Raw genomic sequence first — 26,852 nt, 5'->3', positions numbered from 1 at the left:
CGCTGCCTTTTTAATAGCTAATATTAATATTGATTAAGGGTCTTACATCGAAGATAATTGTGTTGGGAGTTACTAGATTTATTCAAAGCTTCCAGCAGCAGCTGCGCTGCCAGAGTCGTTGTGGAGCAGCTCTAATACGGCAGTAAACACCCCCCCCCACCCCCCCCCAGAAGCAAAGATTTGAGTTAAAAACGTTCGCTCTGAAAGTATATATTCAAAGATTTGTGCCACATTTTCACGGTTTTTCAAAAATAGCAGACCTACAAGCTCGCTATGAGCTTGTAGATCTGCTATTTTCCAATAGCTAAAGCATAACATAATGCTTGAAACAACAAAAGGGCTTCCTGTACAGAATGGGTTAAGACTTTCCTCCCTCATGCCCACTGTGGAAGATATTTGATCGCAGGCACTCAGATTGTGTGTGCACTCATGTGTGTCGCACGCACGTGCCTGCCCAATGAAGGGGGCTAATTTCCTTACGCTACTCGTATATTCGCGACGCGGCGGATGCGTATCGTCACTCAAAGTCAAAGTCATATGTGAATCCCTTTAACCCATTTTGGGTGGGAACCCCTTTTTGGTGTTTTAAACATTATGTTATACTTTAGCTATAGCTATTGAAAAATAGCAGATCGGCAAGCCCACAGCAAGCTTGTAGTTCTGCTATTTTTTGAAAAATCATGAAAATGTGGCACAAATATTTGAATATACTGTATATTATTTCGCAGGGAACGTTTTTAAGGCATATGTGTTTGCTTCTGGGGGGCGGGGGGTCCCTGGAACAACATATTTTCAGATGGGGGTCGCCCTACACATACATATATAATTCTGTGGGTCCTTGACATGAAAATGTTTGAGAACCACTGATACAGGAAGAGATTTTCAGACAACTGTCAGGATTTAGAAGCCATTTGGATCTTTTCTCAGGTCTAAATGGGTTAAAACCGCTCTCAGAGAGCACATACTGTACGGGCAATACTGCATGTACAGCAATGTACAATATAAATAATAATATAATATAAATAATTACAATATAAATAATATTATAACAAAATACTGCATGCACTGCATGTACAATACTGCAATGGCATACTGCAATTCAAAACTGGCCCCTGTAAGAGAAAAGGCCAAAGTTTCCCCCTCCTGTGAGCGTCTTTTTTGTAGGAGAGACAGACAGTAGGACAGCTGAGAGGGAGACAGTGTAGGAGAGACAGACAGTAGGACAGCTGAGAGGGAGACAGTGTAGGAGAGACAGACAGTAGGACAGCTGAGAGGGAGACAGTGTAGGAGAGACAGACAGTAGGCCAGCTGAGAGGGAGACAGTGTAGGAGAGGGAGACGGTAGGACAGCTGAGAGGGAGACAGTGTAAGAGAGACAGACTGTAGGACAGCTGAGAGGGAGACAGTGTAGGAGAGACATACAGTAGGACAGATGAGAGGGAGACGGTGTAGGAGAGACAGACGGTAGGACAGCTGAGAGACAGACAGTAGGACAGCTGATAGGGAGACAGTGTAGGAGAGACATACAGTAGGACAGCTGAGAGGGAGACGGTGTAGGAGAGACAGACGTAGGACAGCTGAGAGGGAGACGGTGTAGGAGAGACAGACAGTATAGGACAGCTGAGAGGGAGACAGTGTAGGAGAGACAGACAGTAGGACAGCTGAGAGGGAGACAGTGTAGGAGAGACAGACAGTAGGACAGCTGAGAGGGAGACAGTGTAGGAGAGACAGACAGTAGGACAGCTGAGAGGGAGACAGTGTAGGAGAGACAGACAGTAGGACAGCTGAGAGGGAGACGGTGTAGGAGAGACAGACGGTAGGACAGCTGAGAGACAGACAGTGTAGGAGACACAGACAGTAGGACAGCTGAGAGGGAGACAGTGTAGGAGAGACAGACGGTAGGACAGCTGAGAGGGAGACAGTGTAGGAGAGACAGACAGTAGGACAGCTGAGAGGGAGACAGTGTAGGAGAGACAGACGGTAGGACAGCTGAGAGGGAGACAGTGTAGGAGACAGACGGTAGGACAGCTGAGAGGGAGACAGTGTAGGAGAGACAGACAGTAGGACAGCTGAGAGGGAGAAAGTGTAGGAGAGACAGACAGTACGTTCGTTTGCAATGGCATACTGCATTTCAAAACTGGCCCCTGTAAAAAAAAAAGGTCAAAGTTCCCCCCTCCTGTGAGCGTCTTTAAAAGAAAACGTGCAACTCGCATTTTCAGTCAGTCAGAGACATTTCAATGTGTGAAATAAAAGGAGAGGCTAATAAACAAAAAGAAAATACCCTCAAACCACATGACCAGCTCATACCCAGCCAGCCAGGCACCCAACCACCCACACACATAACTCCGTAAGGGAGTAGTTGCACCACTCAAAAAAAGGAAAGAATTCGGAATATTATTCTCTCGCCTGATATCATTGAGAATGCGCTATGTATGCGTCGATTGGATCCCTTATGACGTTGTGAGAGGGAGGGTGACTGATTTAAGCAGTCACACCTGGCCTGAGTCAAACTAGAACTGGACTCAGAGCTGGGTGTGGCTGCGCACCTGCTGTGCATCATGGACTTGATCAAGACACAACAGGTTAAATCAGTCACCTCCACAAACACTCTGTAGATAACCTCTGTCCAGACAGTGGAGATGACAGAGGTTGTCAATGGGAGGGTGACTGATTTAAGCAGTCACACCTGGCCTGAGTCAAACTAGAACTGGACTCAGAGCTGGGTGTGACTGCTTAAATCAGTCACCCTCCCTCTCACAGACGTTTCCAGACGTCCTATAGGGACGGAGTGTGATGGAGAGTTACCTCTTGGTTCCTACTCGGTGGTTGGGGGCGATGTCGATGGTGTCCGTGGCGGAGTCGTGGCGGACGGCCAGGCCCAGGTCGGCGATGCAACACGTGCCGTTCTTCTTCACCAGGATGTTCTTGGACTTCAGGTCGCGGTGGGCGATGGCCGGCTTACCTGCACGTAGAGAGAGGAGGGGGGGAAAAGAAGGACTGGTTAGATCCAGCGTTGTTTTTGGCAACACATTTCTGTTTTCGTTTTTAGCCACAGTCTCTTGAATGGTTTTCATTTAGTTTTAGTCACATTTTAGTCACCTTGGAATGTATTAGTGTTAGTCTAGTTTCAGTCGACTAAATATCATGAGATTTTAGTCGACTAAATCTAGTTGATTTAGTCGACTAAAATGTGTTTTCGGCATAGATCTGCTATTTTCAGCATGCAACCAAGTGTAAAATGACTTGTGTCTTTTACTTATAGTGTCCCTTCCTAACATTTTACTCTAGTTTTTATCTTTTGACGACATTGTCAAAATGTTTAGTCTCAGTTTTAGTCATCATAGCTTAGCTTTCATTTAGTTTCCATGTCGTTTCCGTGAGTGAAAAAAGGTAGTCGACGAACATATTTGGTCTTGGTTTTAGTCGACGAAATCAACACTGGTTAGATCGGCTGTTTTCAAATGGCCCGAAATGTACAGTATACAGAGCTGAAGTGGTTAACTTATGTTTCCCACGTTATGTTTTCCTTCCACTTACAGTAGCCCCTGAAGGAGTTTATCTAGTGTAAAATGTAAACCGCTCCCTGTCCTCTGGGAAGGCAAACCTCGACCCCTCCTCATTGAGAAATTACAGACCCATATCAAAACGAGTGTGTGTGTGTGTGTGTGTGCGTGTGTGTTTACAGAGCTGTATCTTCGTTATAACGTGTATATATAGTCTGTACAGTACACTCTGTACCCCAGCAGCTCATTTCCATTAAATAGCCTGTGCTGAATGAACATGCATATTATGTGTCTGTCTGTGTGTCTCTCTCTTCCATGACTCAACCATATCAATTAGAAAACTGTCCCCCTGTAAAATATGAATCCCCAATCCACACCCACCCACCCCTCCCAAGAGTATAGGCTATTTATTGATTGACTGAATACTTTATTAACATGCTTTGGCCTAGGCCTGTTTCCATTGTGGACCTCTGTATAATATCAGAATATCGGTATCGGCAGATATGACCCTGCAAATAATCGGATATCATAATTTCATAATCGTGCACCCCTACTGCAAACTGTTAATCAATCAATCAACCAATTATGGAGCCGGTAATCGCTGTAGGGAATGAGTCCAAAAATAATAAGACCTGGAATGGATCCATGGTTTTATGTGTAGCCATAAAAGACAACCAAAGTCCTGAAGCCTCTGAGGACGTCATTTATCTCTACGGAGAATTAATATAACCTTGTGTTCCCACTATCTCCATATGCAGGTGCGCCAGGCCGCCGGCTTTGGCAGTGTGTGTGTGTGTGTGTGTGTGTGTGTGCGTGTCTGTGTGTGTCTGTGTGTCTGTGTGTCTGTGTGTGTGTCTGTGTGTGTGTGTGTGTGTGCGTGCATTACCTTGCGTCCCCACTATCTCCATATGCAGGTGAGCCAGGCCGCTGGCGGTGGAGAGGGACAGTTTGATCATTCCCTCCACCGTCACCGTGTAGCGGTTCAGGTAGTCGAACAGCGAGCCGTGCTCGTGGTAGTCGGACACCAGCCACAGCTGGGTCCACGTTCCGTTATCTGCACGTGGGACGGACACACAGACGCGCGCACGCGCACACACACACACGCACACACACACGCACACACACACACACACACACACACACACACACACACACGCACGCACGCACGCACGCACGCACGCATGCACACACAAACACACACACACACACACACACACACAAACACACACACGCGCACAAAGAGGAACCCGTTAACTAATTTCGGACTGAGGCCGAGTCTTCTAAATTAAAAAAAAGGTCTAAAAGGTTTCCTGAAAACCCTACGTTTCTATATATTTATGTCAGTGGAGCTCAACCTTTTTCATGTCAAGGACCACCAGAATTATCTGTATTTGGCCGCTGACCCCCATTTGAAAACATGTTGTTCCAAGGAGGGAACAGCAAAGATTTTAGTTAAAAACGTTCGCACTGATAGAATATGTATATTCAAAGATTTGCGCCACATTTTCACGATTAAAAAAATATATAGCAGATCTACAAGCTATGAGCTTGTAGATCTGCTATTTTTCAATAGCTAAAGTATAACATAATGCTTTAAGACACCAAAAAGGGGTTCCCGTCCTGAGTGGGTTAAGACCTGGAACGCATCTGCGTGACGTTAGCTTTGAACCACTTTAACCATTATTTTAAACTTTAGCTGTTGAAAAGTGGCAGATCTACAAGCTCGTAGATCTGTTGAAGGATCGTGAAAATGTGGTGCAAATCTTTAATATATACAATATTCTTTCACAGCAAAGGTTTTTTAACTCATATCTTTGCTTCTGGGGGGTCCCTGGGGGGGTCTTCTGGGGGGTCCCTGGAACAAGATATCTTCAGAGTGTTGTCGGCGGCCAATCACAGATCCTTGACATGAAATAGTTTGAGAACCACTGAAATAGAAACATGTTTAGTTTTTTCCCCCCAGAAAACTGTCATGATTTAGAAGACATTTGTAGAATCTGGGTCAATGGGTTAAAACGACACATGGACAAAACCTTCTTCCAGTGTCCACAAAAATAGATAAATCTAATCGCTTTCTTGACCTTTGAACAAAAGATAAAGATAGTTTGTTTGTTGCACACCACCCAAAATAGCACATGGCAAATAAACTGTATACAATTCAACATGCAATAGTTCTGGCTGCGGGCCCCCATCTGAAAATATGAAAATATGAACCTTGGTTGAAAACAAAACAAAAAACAAAACAAAGTTGTCCCTTAATCTTAACAGCATGGCTAAGGCTAGTAGGGGTGCTGGGGGGGGGGGGGGGGACAGGCACAGCTCCCCTCGGACAGGTGGGGAAAAAATAATAATAGTTTTTTTAATCAATACAAATTTATGTTACTAGGCCTAAAGCCACATTTTTGCGTGAAAATGCGCGTGCACTTTGTGGCGCGAGCTTACCCGCGCGCACGCCCTCCTAAACGTACGGCTCCTCCTACTGAAAATATGTTCCCGTGGCCCTGCTTAACAGTTTGTGCTGGTGTGGGTTGAAGAAGTATCACAACATTATCTCAGGCCACCTTTACACGTCAGTAGTCGGGGAAAGTTCTCACTTTTAAGTCGGCACATTTACACTGTGATTTGACATGCTGTGTAGTGTGCATGAGAGAGAGAGAGAGAGCGAGAGAGCGAGAGAGCGAGAGAGAGAGAGAGAGAGAGAGAGAGAGAGAGAGAGAGAGATGAAGGGTAGAGGTGGTATCACATTATTCCACAGAGGTTCGCCACCTATGCTGGCTTTAAGAAAGGAAAAGGAGAAGCACATCAAAAGAGGAACAATCAAACAGACAGAGACAGAGAAGGGGAGGGGATGGGAGGGGAGGGGAGGATGAGGATTTGGGGGTTAATGGCTGGTTTGTTGTTTTGTCCTCAAAGACCCACAGCTCCAGATGGACAGAGAGACAGAGAGACGGACAGATGGGCAGAGAGACAGACAGATGGACAGAGAGACAGACAGATGGACAGAGAGACAGACAGATGGACAGAGAGACAGACGGATGGACAGAGAGACAAATCCGTTCACGCCGTGGGAAGGGCAAACAGGCCGTCCCTTTGGCTGGCATTCAAGCTGAATTATTTGGCTCCTCAATTTAGTTTGATTTGAAGCTCAAAGAACGTTTTATAAAACGTGTAATTTATTAACCCATTTAGACGTGAGACCAGATTCTACAAATGTCTTTGAAATCCTGACAGTTTTCAGTAAAAAAACCTATGTTTCTATGTCAGTTGGTTCTCGAATGATTTCATGTCAAGGACGCCCAGAATTATATGTATTTGGCCTCCGACCACCATCTCAAAATATGTTGTTCCAGGGACCCCCTGAGCAAAGATTTGAGTTAAAAACGTTCACTCTGAAATAATATATATTCAAAGATTTGCAACACATTTTCATGGTTTTTCAAAAACAGATCTACAAGCTCGTTTTCAATAGATAAAGTATAACATAATGTTTAAAACACCAAAAGGGGTTCCCGTCGTGAACGCGTTAAATCAGTAGGACAAACAGGCCGTCCGTTTGGCTGGCATTCAAGTTGAATGAATTGGTTCCTCAATTTGGCTTGAGTTGAAGCTCAAAGAATGACATGGATGACATCAGCTTCTGTTTAAAAAGAAAAAAAAGTGTTGTTAATTACCGGCCCCATATTGAGCAATTCCATTTCTACTGTCGTACGGAACACACGCCATGAACACAATCGTGTTCTTCAAAATAGGAGCTCTGGTGTCAGAGTTGTCTGGTCGCTTTTACTCTGAAACCCACGACCCGGAAACAATCCACTAAAAAAAGTTTACTTTACATTGCTAGCTTACATTGCGATCGTTTTAATTTATACGATATATGATCCAAAAAGCGTTCATATTTCGCGGGAGACGGATGAGGAGCAGAAATGAAGCGCCAGTATATCGATCAGTTCAAAACCACGGAGAGCGCCCTGGATTAGGAGAGACGAGTCATTCTTTCCGCCGCGCTAACAGCTAAGTCAACGGTAAGCTAATTTGAGTGCAGACCGTAGCATACGGTAGCGAAAAGCGAACTGACAAAAAAAAAAAGTCGAAAGGCGAACTGACAAAAAAAAAAGGAAAAAATTCAGAATATTCTTATCTCGCCCGGTATCATTGAGGATGCGCTAGGACGTCCTCAGACATCCTATGTACGCGTCGGTAGGTGGCGCTATGACGTGTGGCAACATCCTATGTACGGATTCGGTTAACATCGCACAGACACAGAGGATAATTGCCACACAGTGGTGTGCACAGATAGCCACTAGGTGGTGCTAGAGCACCTGCCCTTTGCCCTCTGGACAGCAATGTGCCATTTTGAAAATAATAAAATAAAATAAAAATATATATTTTTGTTGTACACTGTACAGTATGTGGACCATGGTGACATTGATAAATTCTTGATAAAAAGCTTCTAATATATGCCCCAAAATCTATAAATCTCACACTTTCTAAAGGCTCATACATAGTCTGGATTTACGGTGGTGAGGTGACCACCGAACTACAACATGACGTCACGAGCCGCGGTGAAGAGCAAACCACCGCCACCGCTCCAGCCCTTCTCTCTGTTTTTACTCACCACCGCTCAACGTTATTTCAGCTCCGGTGGTCAGCTCACCACCGGAGCGGTGGTCACCTCACCACCGGAAATCCAGACTATGAATAGGCCTTAAGGCAACCGGCCGGTTCCACATGCTGCACAGCACAAGGTGCCCTTTTTTCACGTGAGCACCTGCCCCTCTAAATGTCTGCAGTGCACGCCACCTGTTGCCACACGGAGGTAAATCAAAAAGAAAATATTTGTGGCCGTGAGAGTGCTTCAAACCTGTCGCCAATGTGACATTGACGAGCTGCTTTCCTCTCCAAATATTGAATGTCTGAAGCAGCAGCCAGGGCGCAGACAAATGAATAGGCTATAAGCTCTATGCACACAGAATATGTCTGGTGTTCCAACAGCTCAAGGTGCTATACCGATGATACTACTGAAATTAAGGCTCTGTTCCATTTAGTGTGCAGTGGTTCTCAAACTCAAGGACCCCCCTTCCCCCCCTAACTCTGAGTGTACAAATGGAACCAAATGGAACCGTAAGGCTCTCAGAGTTACAGCCCCGTACGGGGCCATTTGGAACACACTCAAGGACACTTTGAGACCCACAGGTGTAGCAGAGTGTTTCCAGTGAGCCAACACACACAATAGCAGCACCCTGACTCTGTTTGACAGAGCCTTCATTAGTATCATTAACACTGACTCTGTTTGACCAGAATGGAAGAGAGCCTTCATTAGTATCATTAACACTGACTCTGTTTGACCAGAATGGAACAGAGCCTTCATTAGTATCATTAACACTGACTCTGTTTGACCGGAATGGAACAGAGCCTTCGTTAAGATTTTCAGCTAAACCGTTTCAAATTTGATATGAAGCGAGATCTACGAGATGTCTCATAGTTGATTGACTTAACCCATTCTGGACGTGAACCCCTTTTGGTGTATTAACTAAGCATTATGTTATACTTTAGCTATTGAAAAACAGCAGATCTACAAGCTCATAGTGCGCTACGAGCTTGTAGGTCTGCTATTTTTGAAAAATCGTAAAGTCAGGCCGAAAAGAAATGAATGAAAGACGAACAAAGAAAGAAAGAAAGAAAAAACACATTTATGTACCTTTGTTGTCGGCGGCGATGAACCCCAGGATGTTCTCGTGCCGCAGCATCACCGTCTGGTAGATCTCCGCCTCGCGGAACCAGGAGCGCTCCTCCCGCGAGGAGAAGATCTTCACGGCCACCTCCTCGCCGCGCCACTTCCCTCGCCACACCTCGCCGAAGCGGCCCTTCCCGATGCTCTCCTGGAGGATGATGGTCCTGGCGATGGTTCTCTGGACCAGCAGGGGCAGACCTGAAGGGAGGATATTGATTGATTGTTTATTTATTTTCGTGTCATGCACACCTTGTGCCCAACCCTCATGGGTTTATAAGACACCATTTCACATTTGCAATTACAGCATGTATTACATTACATAATGTATGCATTTTACAGCATGTTTACATTACATAATTCATTATATTACACCTCAGATGTATACGGAGTACTCTGTCTTCTTTCCCAAGCTTGACAGATAATAAAATCTGCTACAACAAAAGTCCCTTTGTCAAAACATATCTCCATTTTTACATAGTCATTTAAATCTAGGAAATCCCCACAGATAGAAGACATCTTATTAACCAAAATATCCCTTAAGTCATCGTATTTAGAGCAGTAAAACAAAAAGTGAACTTCATTTTCAATTTCATCTAGATCACAGAACAGACAATATCTCTCATCTTCAGGGGTGGCATTAAACCTGCCAGACTCCAGTGCTAATGGTAATGTTCCTGACCTTATTTGAGCACAAAGAAATTGTTGCCTTTTGTTTAAATTATACTTCACATAAGGTTCTACAGTGTATATGTCCTTTATAAGGCAGTAGGTTCGCAACTTAGGTTTGTACCATAGGTAGGAGACATGCAGACACGGCCGTGTTAAAGAGTCAACTCCACCCTTTGTGCAAAAAATATATACATGTTGATGACGTTTGGTAGATTTTGAACACTTTCCTGGGGGTCTTTGTGTGTGTAATATGTGGGTTTTAGATATTTTGGATTTTAGCAGTGAGCTCTGATATGTCTCTGATGTCATGGACACTGGGCTCATTTACTTCCTGGACTACATCAAGGAAGCTCTGAGAAGGAAGGGAAGTGGTCACGTGACTGGGCTGCGCCATGACACTTTCATGGACACTTTCATGGGAGCCAAACTCACACCGGAAGTGCAATGAATACATGGCAGTGAATGGAGCTGGCTGGACCAGCTCATAACAAACATTATTTATGAAGAATTGAGACCTTTTGTAAAGTAATCACTTCTGGAAAATAACAGAAGACATCAAAGGTTGTTTTCTAATCACTTACTTTTCGATGTGCACAGAGTGCACAGTATATAATTGTATCTGGGGAACTAAACAGCAGCAGATCTAAACAGCAGCAGGTATCGTTTCTGGCTCCGAAGTATCGCGAGATTTTGCTGCCAGACAGGAAACGGTGGGAAGTCTCGCGATACTTTGGTGCGTTCAGAAAGGTACTTTGTGCTCTTTAGATACCATACCTCTAGAAAAATGACAGTGTACACATTGAATAACAACACAGCAGACAATAATGTGTTACATGTCTTCTGTTATTTTCCACCCTCAAGGACCGCTGGCGGTCCCCGAACCACTGGTTGAAAACCACAGATTTAGGCAGTGGTGGAAATTAAATGTCATGACATGTCATCATTTCGTGGAGATGGTAATAAGTAATAAGTATAAGTTGTAATAATATTCAAAAATGTACTAGTATAACGTCATGGATTTCAGACTTTTATGGAGTGTGTTGCACATCATGACAGCTGCAGAGTAGAAGTCCATGCTCTTGCCCTTTAAAACTCATTGAAAGCCAATTAAGGACTTAATTAGCCCATTTAGACCCAAGGACTATTCTTTTCTTTTAAAGGCTTCTAAATCAGTTTTCTGAAAAACCCATTTTTCTATGGCAGTGGTGCTCAAACAATTTCGTGTCAAGGACCCCAAAAAGTATATGTATTTGGCCGTGGACCCCCAACTGAAAATATGTTGTTCCAGGGACCCCCCAGATTTGAGTTGGCTCCGAAAGAATATATATATATATTCAATGATTTGCGACACATTTTCACGATAAACAAAAAATAGCAGATCTACAAGCTCGTAGCGCGGCACTCTGTAGATCTGCTATTTTTCAACAGCTAAAAGTACAACATAATGCCTTTAAAACACCAAAAGGGGTTTCCGCCATGAATTGGTTAATGCGTTTTTCCATGAAATCCAGCTAAATCTCATCAAATGGTGGTCCTTGGCTCAACGCCCGATAAATAATTGGACCTCGATATGAGAAGAGTTGAAAAAACCACCACTTTAATTTGTTGAGTCACACACAAACAACACACGGCACGCACGCACACGTGCACACGCACACACACACACACACACAGAAGCGCGTGGCATGCTGCAGTGTGGTGTAGATGGAGGGTGGCAGCAGATAGCGCTTGGCCCACTGTCTGCTGCCTACGGCAAGAGTTCCGTCGAGAGGTGATAATATACGGCTCCCCTAGAACAACACAGGCCCGTGCCAGTACCGAGTACCGCGCGTGTGTGTGCGCGCGCATGCGTGTATGTGTGTGTGTGTGTGTATATGTGCGTGTGGCTTCGTTGCCAGCATCTCCCTGACAGTCAGCCAGCCCCCCCCCCCCCCCCCCCCCCCATTTAAGCACCATTCCAATGTGTGCACACGCAAACAACAATTATGACCAAACCAGCTCTAACCAGTTTGTAAGGATACAAAAAAATTGCTTTGTGTATTTGCCTCTGGTGAACATAATTACTTATCCACTTGGAATTTTTTTGCAGAAGAAAACAGACCGCTTAAGAGCAAGGACGTCTTTATAGGATTGCATTTGTTAAAGGACCACTTCACCATTAGGTAATAATCATGAAAATCTTCCAGTGACATCGTCGATGGGGAATACAAGCTAATAGAAATTGCAGGCTTTCTAGTACTGGAAAGTTGCAATGCGAAAATGGAAGCCATCGTTCTCACGATAATGAAAATCTAAACATTTTCGTAAAAAAAAAACGGTTTCTAAACTGCCCACAGCCCTCCTATATGAGACACAGACTGAGTAGAAAAAAATCGTGCCATTTTATCATGATTATTAGTGATCCTTTAACCCAGGGGTTTTCAACCGGTGGTCCGCGGCCCCCTGGTGGTCCGCGGAGGTACTGCTGGTGGTCCGCAGCCAGGCATTCAGAAAAGTTAAATTTTTGCCTTTTTTTCTTTACTTTTTTTTTACCTTTCTAATATATAATATAAAACTTATTTGCACTCTTTTTACTTGTTTGTAAATAATAATAATAACTTAAGTCGAGTCTAACATTTCAAAAAGTCAAGTGCTCAAGGTGTCAAACATCACATAAAAGCATTTATCATGAAACATGCGTAAGCTAAGAAAGTAACAGTGGAATATCTATATAATGAAACTATACATACACTATACATATAAACTATACACATTTACTACTATGCTATACATATGTACTATGGCGTGCTATGACTATATACAATACAATTATAGTGCTGTCTACATAACATGCTATAAGTCTGTGTCAAATGCTATCTAAGCCAACAGAAATGCTATCTAAGGGGTTAGGGTAAGTGCTATGGGCCATGATGGAGTCTGAAAAGGTGGGTTTTCAGGCTACGGCGGAAGATTGGGAGTGATGCTGCAGTTCTGACTGCAATGGGAAGTGCATTCCACAGTTTTGGAGCCAGAAGGGAGAAGAGTTTGGGACGTGTGGAGCGTTGTCCCGGCGTTTTTAGTGAGGGTACTTCCAGTTTCCCTGCATTGGCTGATCTGAGTGCGCGGGAGGGTTTGTAGGGTTCAATCATACTTGTAAGATATGGGGGAGCCATACCTTTGGTTGCTTTGAATGCCAGCATCAGAGTTTTGTATTCTGTGCGGGCAGCGACCGGGAGCCAGTGGAGGGAGCGGAGCAGGGGGGAGACATGTGAGAATTTTGGCTGGTTGAAGACCAAGCGAGCTGCTGCATTTTGGATCAGCTTGCTGCCCAAGGCAAGCACGGTAAGACGTTGCCATAAATTATTCATTCAATTCATAATAATACGTTTGGGAAAATCAAATCTCCCTGCCATAGAGTTATAATATCTTCCGCGGATCGATTGAATAGTCTCACATAATACGTGACGTATTCACTCAGTCAGTCAGAAACAAACCTACTGTGACTGTCAAATGCACCAAGTGTCAAATGTGTCTTCAGTGTTTGGGTGATTAACTGAAATGGATTATTATTTTGAGACTTATTTTGAGTCCTGCGTAGTACAAGTAAAAAACACTTTAGTAAAACTTTTGATAATAAAATACTTTGAAACATAGTTTTTTTTGTCCAGCTCATGAATGTAGCCTGTGATAGTGTGATTAGTGAGTAAAAAGTAAGAAGAAAACAAAAACCCATGGTGCATGAATGCCCCACCACTATTGTGTCGGGTGGGTCCATCGTAGATCTACGATGAACCCACCCGACACAACAGTGGTGGTCCCCAGGCTGCTGCTAGTCAGAATGGTGGACCCTGGATCAAAACCAGTTGAAAACCCCTGCTTTAACCCATTGAACGGGAACCCATTTTGGTGTTAGCATTATGCTATGCTTTAGCTATTGAAAAATAGCAGATCTAGGTCTGCTATTTTTGAAAAATCGAAGAACGACTGACATTTTTAGAATCTGATCTCAGGTCAGAATGGGTTAATCAGACCAGTGTGTGTCCAGTGGAAACCTCGTATGAATCTGATCTCAGGTCAGAATGGGTTAAGCATCTTCAAAATGTGCAGCACACACACACACACACACACACACACACACACACACACAGTATACCTGATCCCGAGCCGGAGGTGGTCATGTCGTAGATGAGGTCCTTGAGCGTGGTGCCCACTGTGATGAAGGGGTGCGGGTGGTGGTGGTGGTGGTTCCCGTGGGGGTCCTCCTCGCTGGGCACGCGGTGGTGGTGGTGGTGGTGCTGGTTGTGGGCCCCGGCGGCCCCCAGGCGGTGGCTGTGGCACACGTAGAAGGCCAGCACCAGCAGCAGGCACAGCACGCACACGGGGCCCGCGATCACCGCCGCCAGCGCCACGGGGCCCAGCTGGGGAGCCTTCACCGTGGGGACTGTATAACGGCAGAGAGAGGGAGAGAGAGAGAGAGACAGAGAGATAGAGAGGAGAGGGAGAGAGAGAGAGAGAGAGAGAGGAGAGGAGAGGAGAGGAGAGAGAGAGAGAGAGAGAGAGAGAGAGAGAGAGAGAGAGAGAGAGAGGGAGGAGAGAGAGAGGAGAGAGAGAGAGATAGAGAGAGAGAGAGAGAGAGAGAGAGAGAGAGAGAGAGAGGAGAGAGAGGAGAGAGAGAGAGAGATTTAAAAAAATATCTTCTAAATTTGTGGAATAAATATTTTCACGATTTTTCAAAAAATAGCAGATCTACAAGCTCATAGCGCGCCACCGAGTGGCGCGCTACGAGCTTGTAGATCTGCTATTTTTCAATAGCTAAATGATAACATCAATGTTTAAAACACCTAAAGGGGTTCCCGGCCCCCAAAATGGGTTACATGATCGTCTAAATCAGCAACTTTGAAGATATAGAGAAGGCCACTATATGTGACCAAACTTGACACACAACAACAGGTAAGTCATTGGATTTTTCTTTTGAGTTTGTCGTTTGAGCTTTCATGTCATATATGAAAGCAGGGAACCATGGCTTCAAATTGACATATCGGTTGTTCAGTTTGACCCACACCCGTTTCGGAGATATGGCTTATTATAGAGTAATGACCTGCAGAGAAACAGTGAGTTGAGAAAACGGGTGCAGTACTTAGTTAGTGTGGTTGCCCAAAGGGCAACCAGACTCTAGTAATTGTAACACTTTATTGTGGGCTCGCCACAGCGAGCACACACTAGTTATTGTGGGCTCGCCACAGCGAGCACACATTGCCAGTTTATATTTATTCTTTCTTTATTTATTCCAATTTCCGCCCTTTTTTTGGCACCTAACTATACTTCCACATACTTTATGCTAGAAATTTTGTTCAAACTTCAAACTGTTCAGCTCTTTGCAGTGATGTTTGCTTGTATTTGAATTTTTACAAAGTTTTATACTTTTTAACTTTTTTTTACATTCTTTATAATGAGAGTCGATGGAAGGTCCCATTTTTCACAGTTAACTTTTTTGAGCTCTTATTACTCCGTCATACTTTCACTTTGAAACTTCATTCAAACTTTATAATGTTCATCTATCTTTGAACTTTCATTGGTGAAAAAGTTGTTTTGAAAAAGTTTATACTTTTTAAAATATTTAACTTTATTTATAGTTTTTTTCCTCCCATTGACAATGTATAGGATTTATCTCTAAATCAACCTCACTTTTGCAGCCTCATTACTCTGGCATACTTTGTCGTAGAAACGTGATTTAAACTTTAGAAAGCTCACACGACTCTGGACCTTTTCGTGGTTCAAACCGTATTCGAATACGTTAAAAGGTTTTTCCGAAATCGCAGTTCAATCGCAGGCCGTTTCGCCTAATTAGTGCCAACTTAGAGTGCGGGGCTTCTTTGACTAGAGTGTGGAAAGTGAAATTCTTTCCTTGAAAATTTACCAAACAAATTGTCGTCCTGGCCAAAATATTAATTTTACACGCATGTTCTTTGGTCATTTTGTAGCCACACATGTCCTCTTTCACACAATGTGACCACCAAAGCACAGAGACATACAGAATGTGAACTACGGCCTTTTAAGTGACACAAATACAGTCAAGCTGCTCATTGACCTCCATTGTATAATTCTTACGAGGAAATTATCGCCAATGACAATTCTTAACTCGCTCTTATAACCACATTTTCGATCGTACCAACACCACAATCGCACATGGTGTACCTCAATATCTCAGGCCACTCACAGCGAAAAAAATATTTGCATTCGACTTTAACTTTTTGCGATAGAGCAATTTGTTTGGGCATAGTTTCCCCCATTCAGGACCATTGAAATCTCCCAGTCATAGTGCTGGCAAGTAGTAGAACTCTTTTTACTTCCACAGCTGAGACATATAAGGGCTTAATTACAGGGCTTGACATTAAAGTTACAAGATCTCAATAGGTGAATCTCAATTGAGAGTGTAGACACTGAGAAGTGCGTATTTCGTGGTATATGACGTCACAGCGCCGCGCCGGGAGTGCTTCCCATTCCACAGAGCGCAAAAGTGTCTGGTTGACACTGCACTTGGGCCACGCACTATTTTCCCCCGCACGAGCCCGCTTCCAAAGGCCAGTGGGGATGTACCCTCCCCGTACAGTGTACATCGCCACGGCACAGCCGTACTGCGCAGGCTCTCGGCATTTCTACCGCTTCCCCACCAGCCCGCAGCAGAGCAGAGGGCAGCAACAAGAGGAAAAGAAAGATGTCGGAAGAAAGTAAGTTAAATAACTTAATTACTTACTTTCAAGTTATTTTAACGGAGTATTCAGTTGTTTAAACTTCATACATGCGGTCAATCAATCACAATACAGCCCATTCAAAAATATCCCACAACGATGTCGGAGAATCCAGAGAACCGCAGGTCTCGCCCTGGGGGCTGCCAGCAAGGAGATGCACCCGCCTCCACCTCTCCCCCGTCGGCACAGGCCGAAGCGATTCCCCCCGTCCCTCCCACGGAACGAAACGATCCACGTGCATGACATGAATCCACTGTGGACACCCACAGCCCACATGCAACTCGCCACCCCCAACCGTTCCACCCCCCCCAAATGTCAAGTGCACCACAAATAACAGCCACTATATTATTGTTATTATTATTATTACCACGTCGAGTCTATGGTCGAATCTGATTCAACCTGAGTCCCGACTCCTTGCAAAGAAAAAAATATCCACCGACGTTGTGCTTAAACTAAACATGCGTTGTGTGTATGTGTGTCTGTCTGTCTGTCTGTGTGTAAGACACCAATTGTAATTCAGACGTGCCGTGAATGAAAGTTATTTAGAGGGGTACACTCAGTCAAATGTTTGAGAACTACTGCTATAGAGCAGTGGTCCTCAACAGGCGGACCGCGGTCCACGACCAGACCGCGGCACACCTCTCTGCGGACCCTGGAGAAATTATAGAATAAAGAGAAAAGGCCTGGGCCGTGGCTCAGCGGGAGTGACCCCCCATCTCTCTCCCCATTTCCTGTCAGCCTACTGGACTGCTAGCATTACACCTATAGCTACATGTACACGTTTCCATTTCAGCTGACATTTATTTCACACATGCTCTAGTATGTGAAGAGTCTGCCTGTGTTATTAACTCAGTTCGGATTTTAAAAAATTAACTCTGTTCGGATTTTAAAAAATATACAGTTTTGCTCCTCTCCTGTTAAGTCTTGCTGCCATGACTGTCTCTGTATCAAAGAGTCACATAGTTCCACACTCACTCCAGAGGGCCACTATAGTTCCACACTCACTCCAGAGGGCCACTATAGTTCCACACTCACTCCAGAGGGCCACTATAGTTCCACACTCACTCCAGAGGGCCACTATAGTTTTACACTCACTCCAGAGGGCCACTATAGTTCCACACTCACTCCAGAGGACCACTATAGTTTTACACTCACTCCAGAGGGCCGCTATAGTTCCACACTCACTCCAGAGGGCCACTATAGTTCCACACTCACTCCAGAGGGCCACTATAATTCCACACTCACTCCAGAGGACCACTATAGTTCTAAACTCACTCCAGAGGACCACTATAGTTCCACACTCACTCCAGAGGGCCACTATAATTCCACACTCACTCCAGAGGACCACTATAGTTCTACACTCACTCCAGAGGGCCACTATAATTCCACACTCACTCCAGAGGGCCACGATAGACAAATTCAGAAACGGGTCTCATGGTCGCAGCAAACTTATTTCCTGTAAGTAAGCGGGGTAAACTCGCAGGTCTTCTACTACATTGAACGGTAGAGTGACTGGTGTTAGTCTGCTCAAACGTTAATCTTTAACCTGCTTTTTACCAACACTAACTTTACAAAGATGCCCAGAACATCGGGATGAACCTGTGTTAGTTTATGGCTGCTCCAACAGTAGTGGCAACGTTCAACTTTGGAGAGAAACGGAATGTAAAAAAATACACGGCGGTGGCTGAGACCAGAGCCACATAGAGTAATGGTTGAGACAAAGCAGTGAAAGGTCCTGAAAGATACATAAAGTCAATATTACACAATACCCAATCTTTCTGTTGTATGAACACAAGGCTGCTGTACTTTATACCTCATACTTTAAATGCTTAGTATTTATCGATGCTTAGTATTTAAGAAAATCGCAAAAAAACCACATCGTGAACCTAATATTGTTGTTCGTATCGTGAGTCGAGTGAATCGTCACATGCCTACGATTATATCCTCTGTAATTCCACATGCTTACTGCACCTCACACCTCACATTGTTTTTTTTTCTTACATGAAGACAAAATTACACCCCCAAAATACGGCAAATAATCTGTAATTATAGAGACATTTTTGCAATGTAAATACAACGACTTAATGACACTAAAACGATGTTCTGATGGAATAAAAACATTCTTTAACATTCCAACTGTGTTAATGTAAAACGAAAACCACCAAAAGAAAAATAATTGTATTTTGGTCTATAGTGAGATTTCATTAGTGCCAACTTGTGGTTGAAAATACTGGCACTGGTCACAAATGATTAATAGCCATTAGCAGCCATTTGATGCTATTTTTAGCCAGACAAATGGGTGGAAAATGGATGAGTATGAGTCACCAAGGTAGAGCAGTGTTGGTTTTTATACCATAGTGGTCCGTGGCTCCAATGCCAAATTAAATAATGGAGAAAAAATAATAATATTCAGATTGAATTGAATGAGGCACTAAAGGGACACAGACAGCAGATAAAACGGGTGCTATGACAACGGATATTGCATACTATAGGTTCCAACTTGCATCGTTCCCATGTAGGCTGGTGGCTGACGGGCACAGCCCATTCATCCCTCCAAAGAGAAAAGGCCTGTCTGATTGTATTAAATAACGTCAAACTCACCAACGTCGCAACTGTGCGAAAAGCTTGAATTGTCCTCTTTCTATCTTCCTTAAAAATCACACCCGTGTGAAGTTTGAGGGTCGCTAGTACCTCCAATGTCCAACGTTGAGTGTGTGTGTAAACACATACATTGTGTAAACACAAACATGGAAGACGAGGGTGATGACGATGATGTATGACGATGTGCGATGATAAGAGCCGCCCTCACTTTACACAGGTGTGTTTGGAAGTGCTCGTTGGATATCACTCAACAGTCCTGCGTACCCACCTGTTATAAAGTTGCACATGATGTAGGAGGCAGCAGGAGGTTGCTTCACGTAAAAAAAACCCAGAGTGCTTATAATAATAATGAATTGCATTTATATAGCGCTTTTCAGAGTGCTCAAAGCGCTTTACAACGGTTCATTCGTTCGTACATTGGGAGGTGAAGCGGCGAACAGTCGACGCCAGCGTCCTCACTTTCCCACATTCACACACACCAATGGTGGCGAGCTCACTCATTGGAGGCAATGTAGGGTTCAGTGTCTTGCCCAAGGATACTTGGGCATATTTTGGGAGATATTTGTCAGTCGTATATATTTGTCATTCCTTCCACCTGCGGCTACTTGAGAGCCTGGTCCTAGAGAATACGAAGTGAACTTCCACCGTCTGGGCTGTGAATTTCCAATCAACGTGAAATATGACTCTGTCTGGACAGCTGGGCGACTAACTAAACCTGCATAGAAACATGAGTGTTTATGCCACCGGTTTTCAACATTTTTCGGTGGCAAAATCTCCCGGTGCCAAGGTATCCGTGGTTAGCAGATCTACAAGCTCATTAGTATACACTACATAGCAAAATAGATAAAATAGCAGATCTACAAGCTCACTACATAGCACCATAGCAAGTAAATTGAGATCTAGAAGCTCACATTCAGCGCCTGTGAATGCCATGCTACTGTGCTATGTTTTTATAAGCCACTTTGTGACGTGCTGTAAGCTTGTAAATCAACTACTTCCACTATTTTTTTTTTTTTTTGGAAATATTATTTTCCACGTTAAATTGTCTGCTTGCCTTATGTGTCATATCTGCCAGACAACTATTCCACAATATCCGAATGCTATATAAAGTCTGGAACTACACCTCCTGAATGCTATATAGTCTGGAACTACACCTCCTGAATGCTATATATAGTCTGGAACTACACCTCCTGAATGCTATATAGAGTAACTACACCTCCTGAATGCTATATAGAGTAACTACACCTCCTGAATGATATATAGAGTAACTACACCTCCTGAATGCTATATAGAGTAACTACACCTCCTGAATGCTATATAGAGTAACTACACCTCCTGAATGCTATATAGAGTAACTACACCTCCTGAATGCTATATAGAGTCTGGAACTACACCTCCTGAATGCTATATAGAGTAACTACATATAACTACACCTCCTGAATGCTATATAGAGTCTGGAACTACACCTCCTGAATGCTATATAGAGTAACTACACCTCTCGAAATCCGACTAAGGAAGCTGCTATTTCCGTTCACGAAAATATATTTTAAAATATCTTTAGGGATTTTTTTATTATTTCCAGTTCTGCTAAGCAACAAGCTATATATGCTTAGATGATTTCTATTTATATTAGGATAAATGTGCGTGACTGTAAAGATGAAACGGAAGTGGGGAGAAGGCTCCACTTCCGCTTTATATTTTACTCATGATCAGAGCTTCCGTTGCTCCAGACTGTATGACGGAAGCATTTATATTTTAATCATGATCAGAGCTTCCGTTGCTCCAGACTGTATGACGGAAGCATTTATATTTTACTCATGATCAGAGCTTCCGTTGCTCCAGACTGTATGACGGAAGCATTTATATATTTTACTCATGATCAGAGCTTCCGTTGCTCCAGACTGTATGACGGAAGCATTTATATATTACTCATGATAGAGCTTCCGTTGCTCCAGACTGTATGACGGAAGCATATACATTTTACTCATGATCAGAGCTTCCGTTGCTCCAGACTGTATGACGGAAGCATTTATATATTTTACTCATGATAGAGCTTCCGTTGCTCCAGACTGTATGACGGAAGCATATACATTTTACTCATGATCAGAGCTTCCGTTGCTACAGACTGTATGACGGAAGCATTTATAGTTTACTCATGATCAGAGCTTCCGTTGCTCCAGACTGTATGACGGAAGCATTTATATATTTTACTCATGATAGAGCTTCCGTTGCTCCAGACTGTATGACGGAAGCATATACATTTTACTCATGATCAGAGCTTCCGTTGCTACAGACTGTATGACGGAAGCATTTATAGTTTACTCATGATCAGAGCTTCCGTTGCTCCAGACTGTATGACGGAAGCATTTATATATTTTACTCATGATCAGAGCTTCCGTTGATACAGACTGTATGATGGAAGCATTTATAGTTTACTCATGATCAGAGCTTCCGTTGCTCCAGACTGTATGACGGAAGCATTTATAGTTTACTCATGACCAGAGCTTCCGTTGCTACAGACTGTATGACGGAAGCATTCATAGTTTACTCATGATCAGAGCTTCCGTTGCTACAGACTGTATGACGGAAGGCACATTTGGAAATTGAGAGAGGCAACAGTCTGGCAACAAAAGCCTAACAAAGGCAGACAGAAATACACCTCGTGACATTCCCAATGTTGCAATGCAAAATTAAATCGTTAATCGCAAATATTTTGTGTGACATATTAATCAACGTAAATGTGTAATTCACCCTTTGTCAAGTCCTGCACGTGGCTGTGCCCCTCTTTGCACCCATTGGTGGCCGTTTCGTGGTTGGACAAAAATCCCCTCTCTCTCCATCCACTACCACTGAAATAAGGTGTTTTTCAGTTGCTTCATATTGATATTCTGTGCATTCAATTCTTATTTTTACCCATATTGGGTTCTACTTTAGCTATTGAAAAATAGCCGATCTACAAGCTCATAGCGCGGCACCGAGTGCCGCGCTACGAGCTTGTAGGCCTGCTATTTTTGAAAAAATCGTGAAAATGTGGCTCAAATCTTTGATTATTACAGAGTGAGCATTTTAACTAAAATCTTTGCTTCTGGGGAGGTCAGGGACCAACAACATATTTTCAGATGGGGGGGGGGGGGGGGGCTATAACTTTTGGGGTCCTTGACATGAAATATTGAGCACCACTGATTCGGAAACATAAGGTTTTTCAGAAAGGCTGACAAATGGTGAATTGTTGACGGCCCGAATGAGCAGAACAGAGTGGACGGATGGACACACACACAGAGCAACATGTCACGTTGGGGCAGATGGTCGTCAAGGTCGTCATCGTGGACCAAAACCAAAGCCACACCACACAGCGCAATCATCGCCATCGTGGCAACACATCGTTAACGATGACATCTGGTGACATTGTTTTCCGAGCCACGACAGACAGACAGACGGACGGACAGACGGAAGGAAGGGCGTTTAGATTTTCGACGACGATGCTGGAAAAAAATGAAAATGCCTCAGAGATAACGATACAATGTGTCCCGACGAAGGACTCTGGACGATGAGGAGGACGCGGACTGACGGGTGAGAGAGAGAGAGAGAGAGAGAGAGACAGAGAGAGAGAGAGAGAGAGAGAGAGAGACAGAGACAGATATTGCAGGGTGCTACAGAGGTCAAAGCATACGAGTGTTCAGACAGCGGCCAACTAGCGCCTTAGCCAGAGCTCATCATCCACAAACCATCTGCCTCCCCGCTGGTGTATCTGGAGGTTCTGGACCACAGCTCTACGCACGCACGCACGCACGCACGCAGAGGTTTGTAGCTTTGTACTGTTTGACTTTTGACTGGCGACCACAGAGCGCACATACAGTACATGTAACTGCCTAAAAACCAGCTGGGTGCCACGGCCAGTGCCTGTGAGCGCTGCTAGGTGTGTGTGTGTGTGTGTGTGTGTGTGTGTGTGTGTGTCTAAATCATTGGCAAAGTAAGGACGTGAAGTTCAACTTTGATTTTGTTTTTAACACATATTTGAAAAAAATCTGATTTCGAGGGCTTTTTAATTTTTTAATCGGCCTCAGGTTAATTTCAAGGTGCATAGGAAGGAAGGAAGGAAGGAGACATTTTTCACTGATTAAATAAGAGAAAGAAAGAGACAGAGAAGACAGACACGGACAGCGTAGGGAGACTGTCAGGAAGAGCAGAGTGTAGTTGTAATAAGAAAAAAACAAAGACTGAGATCTGCAAGTCAGAAACAAGGCTATTATTCCAGCTCCAGGCATTCAAACAAACTCTGCTCCTCGCCATAGATAATTAACCCATCGGAGACCAGATCCTACAAATGCCTTCTAAATTGTGACAGTTTTCTGAAAAACCCCATGTTTCTACGTCAGTGGTTCTCAAAGTATTATATATTCCAGGGGTTGGGAACCTTAGGCACCAGTGCCAACAGTGGCACAAAGGAGGGTGATCACTGGCACACTGGCAAGACATGAGAGAGTACTATTTTTGGTTTTAAATAAACTATTAAAAAAAATGCAGTCAAATAATTGAAGTCCCTCACTTTTGTGTGTAAATTACATCCTGCATTCTACATTAATTAAAACTCAACTATAAACTGAGTCTAATGATCATTAACAACGTGAAAGAAAATATTTAAAAAGAAAGAAAAACTTTATATTTAAAAATATGTTGTAATTTTTCACGTGGTGTCATTAAAATGAATTAATGTTGATATGGCATACTTACGATCTAGAAAATAAAAACATGACACTTGACGGGTTGCAGACCCCTGATATATTCAATATATTTCACGATTTTAAAAAAATAGCACATCTACGAGCTTGTAGATCTGCTATTTTTTCAACAGCTAAAGTTTAAAAATAATGGTTGAAAGCTATAAGGTGACACACAGATGCGTATCCTATCCAGGTCTTAGCGGTTTCGTGGCTCCCCTCAAGTATAGCGTGTAACAGTCAGTATGCAGTGCCGGTTGGTGCCACAGGGTGGTGCACTGCTCTCCTTTTTGTTTTGCACAAGATCTGAGTCACTTCCACGATATGTCCGTGTTGTGTTGGCGCACAGAATGACTGTATGCTCCGTTTACTTTTGTATTATTATGTTAGTACTACTGTCTGCCATGAGACCTGGCTTGATATGGTCAATGCTCTATTTATTTGGCTGCTAAATAAACCATCCATCCATCCATCTTCAACCGCTTATCCGTAGTCGGGTCGCGGGGGCAACATCTCCACCACAGTGGAGACTTCCCTCTCCAGAGCAAAATTAGTGACTTCCTCCCGGGGGATTCCGAGACGTTCCAAGGCCAGTGAATCCTATGTGTTTCCTCCAACTGCGCCTTGGTCTGCCCCGGGGGGTCTCCTCCCAGTGGAACGTGCATCGAGGACCTCCCTAGAGAGACGCCCGAGAGGCATCCTAATCAGATGCCCCGGGGTCTCCTCCCAGTGGGACGTGCATCGAGGACCTCCCTAGAGAGACGCCCGAGAGGCATCCTAACCAGATGCCCCGGAGTCTCCTCCCAGTGGAACGTGCATCGAGGACCTCCCTAGAGAGACGCCCGAGAGGCATCCTAACCAGATGCCCCGGGGTCTCCTCCCAGTGGGACGTGCATCGAGGACCTCCCTAGAGACGCCCGAGAGGCATCCTAACCAGATGCCCCGGGGTCTCCTCCCAGTGGGACGTGCATCGAGGACCTCCCTAGAGACGCCCGAGAGGCATCCTAACCAGATGCCTCGAGGACCTCCCTAGAGAGACGCCCGAGAGGCATCCTAACCAGATGCCCGGGGGTCTCCTCCCAGTGGAACGTGCATTGAGGACCTCCCTAGAGAGACGCCCGAGAGGCATCCTAACCAGATGCCTCGAGGACCTCCCTAGAGAGACGCCCGAGAGGCATCCTAACCAGATGCCCGAACCACCTAAGCTGGCTCCTTTCCCAGGCGAAGGAGCAGCGGGTTCTACTCCGAGTCTCTCTCGTGTGACTGGATAAACCAGCTTAATGACATTATCTTTGTCTGTGCAGAAATACCTGGACATCTGCTGTGTCCGGTCCACTGCTCCATGCTCACACATTCAGGCCAATAGGCCGTAACCCAGTAGTAGAGGATTGATTATGTGGTTATGGAGAGAGATACGAAGCCTTGCCTCGTCGTCTGATGTTCCACTGCTGCCGGTCCATGTTGTACCAATTCAAATGGTGAGCTACATACGGCGCGTGGGACTCGATGCAGCATCTATAGCTGATCTACAAGCTCGTAGCGCGCCACCGAGTGGCGCGCTACGAGCTTGTAGGTCTGCTATTTATTTATTTTAATCGAAGAACGACCGACATAGAAACAAACATAGCTTTTTCAGAAAACTGTCAGGATGTAGAAGACATTTTTAGAATCTGATCTCAGGTCAAAATGGGTTAAACACGCCAGACAGTGACGTCAAGAGAGTTCGTTTCAATGTCAGGAATACTCTCTCTCTCTCTCTCTCTCTCTCTCTCTCAAAGATTTTGATTTTAGATATCGGACGCATGCATAGCGGAGACGGGAGGGGGAACTGCTCAAGTTCATGTTCAAAGCAGGACCTGTTCAAGTTCATGTTCAAAGCCATTTGTTTCCAAGTCATGTTGACATTGAACGAAGACCACAGTGAGTATCAGACCTGTCCTATACAACATTATGCGACATTACATTTTCAAATACCCTAATTAAAGCTGGGTTGGGAATCAGGATACATGCCAATTGGAAAAGGAAAATGCAATGTGATTTGCTTTTGCTTCATCTCCAGGTGTGCTCATTCTATGACCAAATGCAAAGGCAAATCGCATTGCATTTTCATTTTCAAGTCGTACACACGGCACTTTACGCTTTGAAAAAAAAAGTAAATTGCTTTTGCTTTTTCATGCCGTCATAGAATGAGCACACCTGGAGATGAAATGTAAATGCTATTGCATTATATTGTCACTTAAATGCGTTCAATATCTGAAAATGAAAAAGCATTTATCTTTATTTCAATTGACTTTTCATATTTGCCATTTCGTTAGAATTTTGGCAGCTTTATGCTTCCACACTGGGGGGGGGGGGGTCCCTGGAACAACATCTTTTCAGATGGGGGTCGGTGGCAAATTACATATATTTTTTGGGGGTCCTTGACATGAAATATTGAGCACCACTGATACACAGGAACATAGGCATTTCAGAAAACTATCAGGATTTAGAAGACTTAATTTTTAATTTTTACGTCAGGCCTAAATGGGTTAATTGCGATAAGTGCGATAATGGATGGGGAGCAAGTCATTACTGAGAAATTAACCCATTTTGGGCGGGAACCCCTTTTGGTGTTAGCATTACGTTGTGCTTTAGCTATTTAAAAATAGCAGATCTACAAGCTCGTAGAGCTTGTAGGTCTGCTATTTTTTTAATCGAAGAACGACTGACATAGAAACGTAGTTTTTTCAGAAAGCTGTCAGGATGTAGAAGACATTTTTAGAATCTGATCTCAGGTCAGAATGGAAAACTGTCAGGATGTAGAAGACATTTTTTAGAATCTGATCTCAGGTCAGAATGGAAAACTGTCAGGATGTATAGAAGACATTTTTTAGAATCTGATCTCAGGTCAGAATGGAAAACTG

General features: G+C 44.0%; 1 protein-coding gene across 1 annotated transcript in view; it reads right to left on the bottom strand.

Moving 5' to 3' along the window:
- The window catches only part of tgfbr1b (transforming growth factor, beta receptor 1 b), a 111,721-nt gene that overhangs the window by 16,774 nt on the left and 68,095 nt on the right, over nucleotides 1-26,852 (bottom strand). Inside the window, exons 3-6 of the mRNA XM_083778554.1 lie at nucleotides 14,035-14,322; nucleotides 9,201-9,431; nucleotides 4,389-4,556; nucleotides 2,805-2,961 (exon numbers count right to left, since the gene is read on the bottom strand). Of these exons, the coding sequence (XP_083634680.1) occupies nucleotides 2,805-2,961; nucleotides 4,389-4,556; nucleotides 9,201-9,431; nucleotides 14,035-14,322 (844 nt within the window). The remainder of the gene's footprint in view (nucleotides 1-2,804; nucleotides 2,962-4,388; nucleotides 4,557-9,200; nucleotides 9,432-14,034; nucleotides 14,323-26,852) is intronic.

The sequence above is a fragment of the Protomyctophum parallelum genome, assembly GCF_964188405.1.
Source record: "Protomyctophum parallelum genome assembly, chromosome: 12".
In the NCBI taxonomy this organism is placed as follows: Eukaryota; Metazoa; Chordata; class Actinopteri; order Myctophiformes; family Myctophidae; genus Protomyctophum; species Protomyctophum parallelum.
Note: the sequence above shows the minus strand (reverse complement) of the source record. Positions and strands in the feature narration are given on the sequence as shown.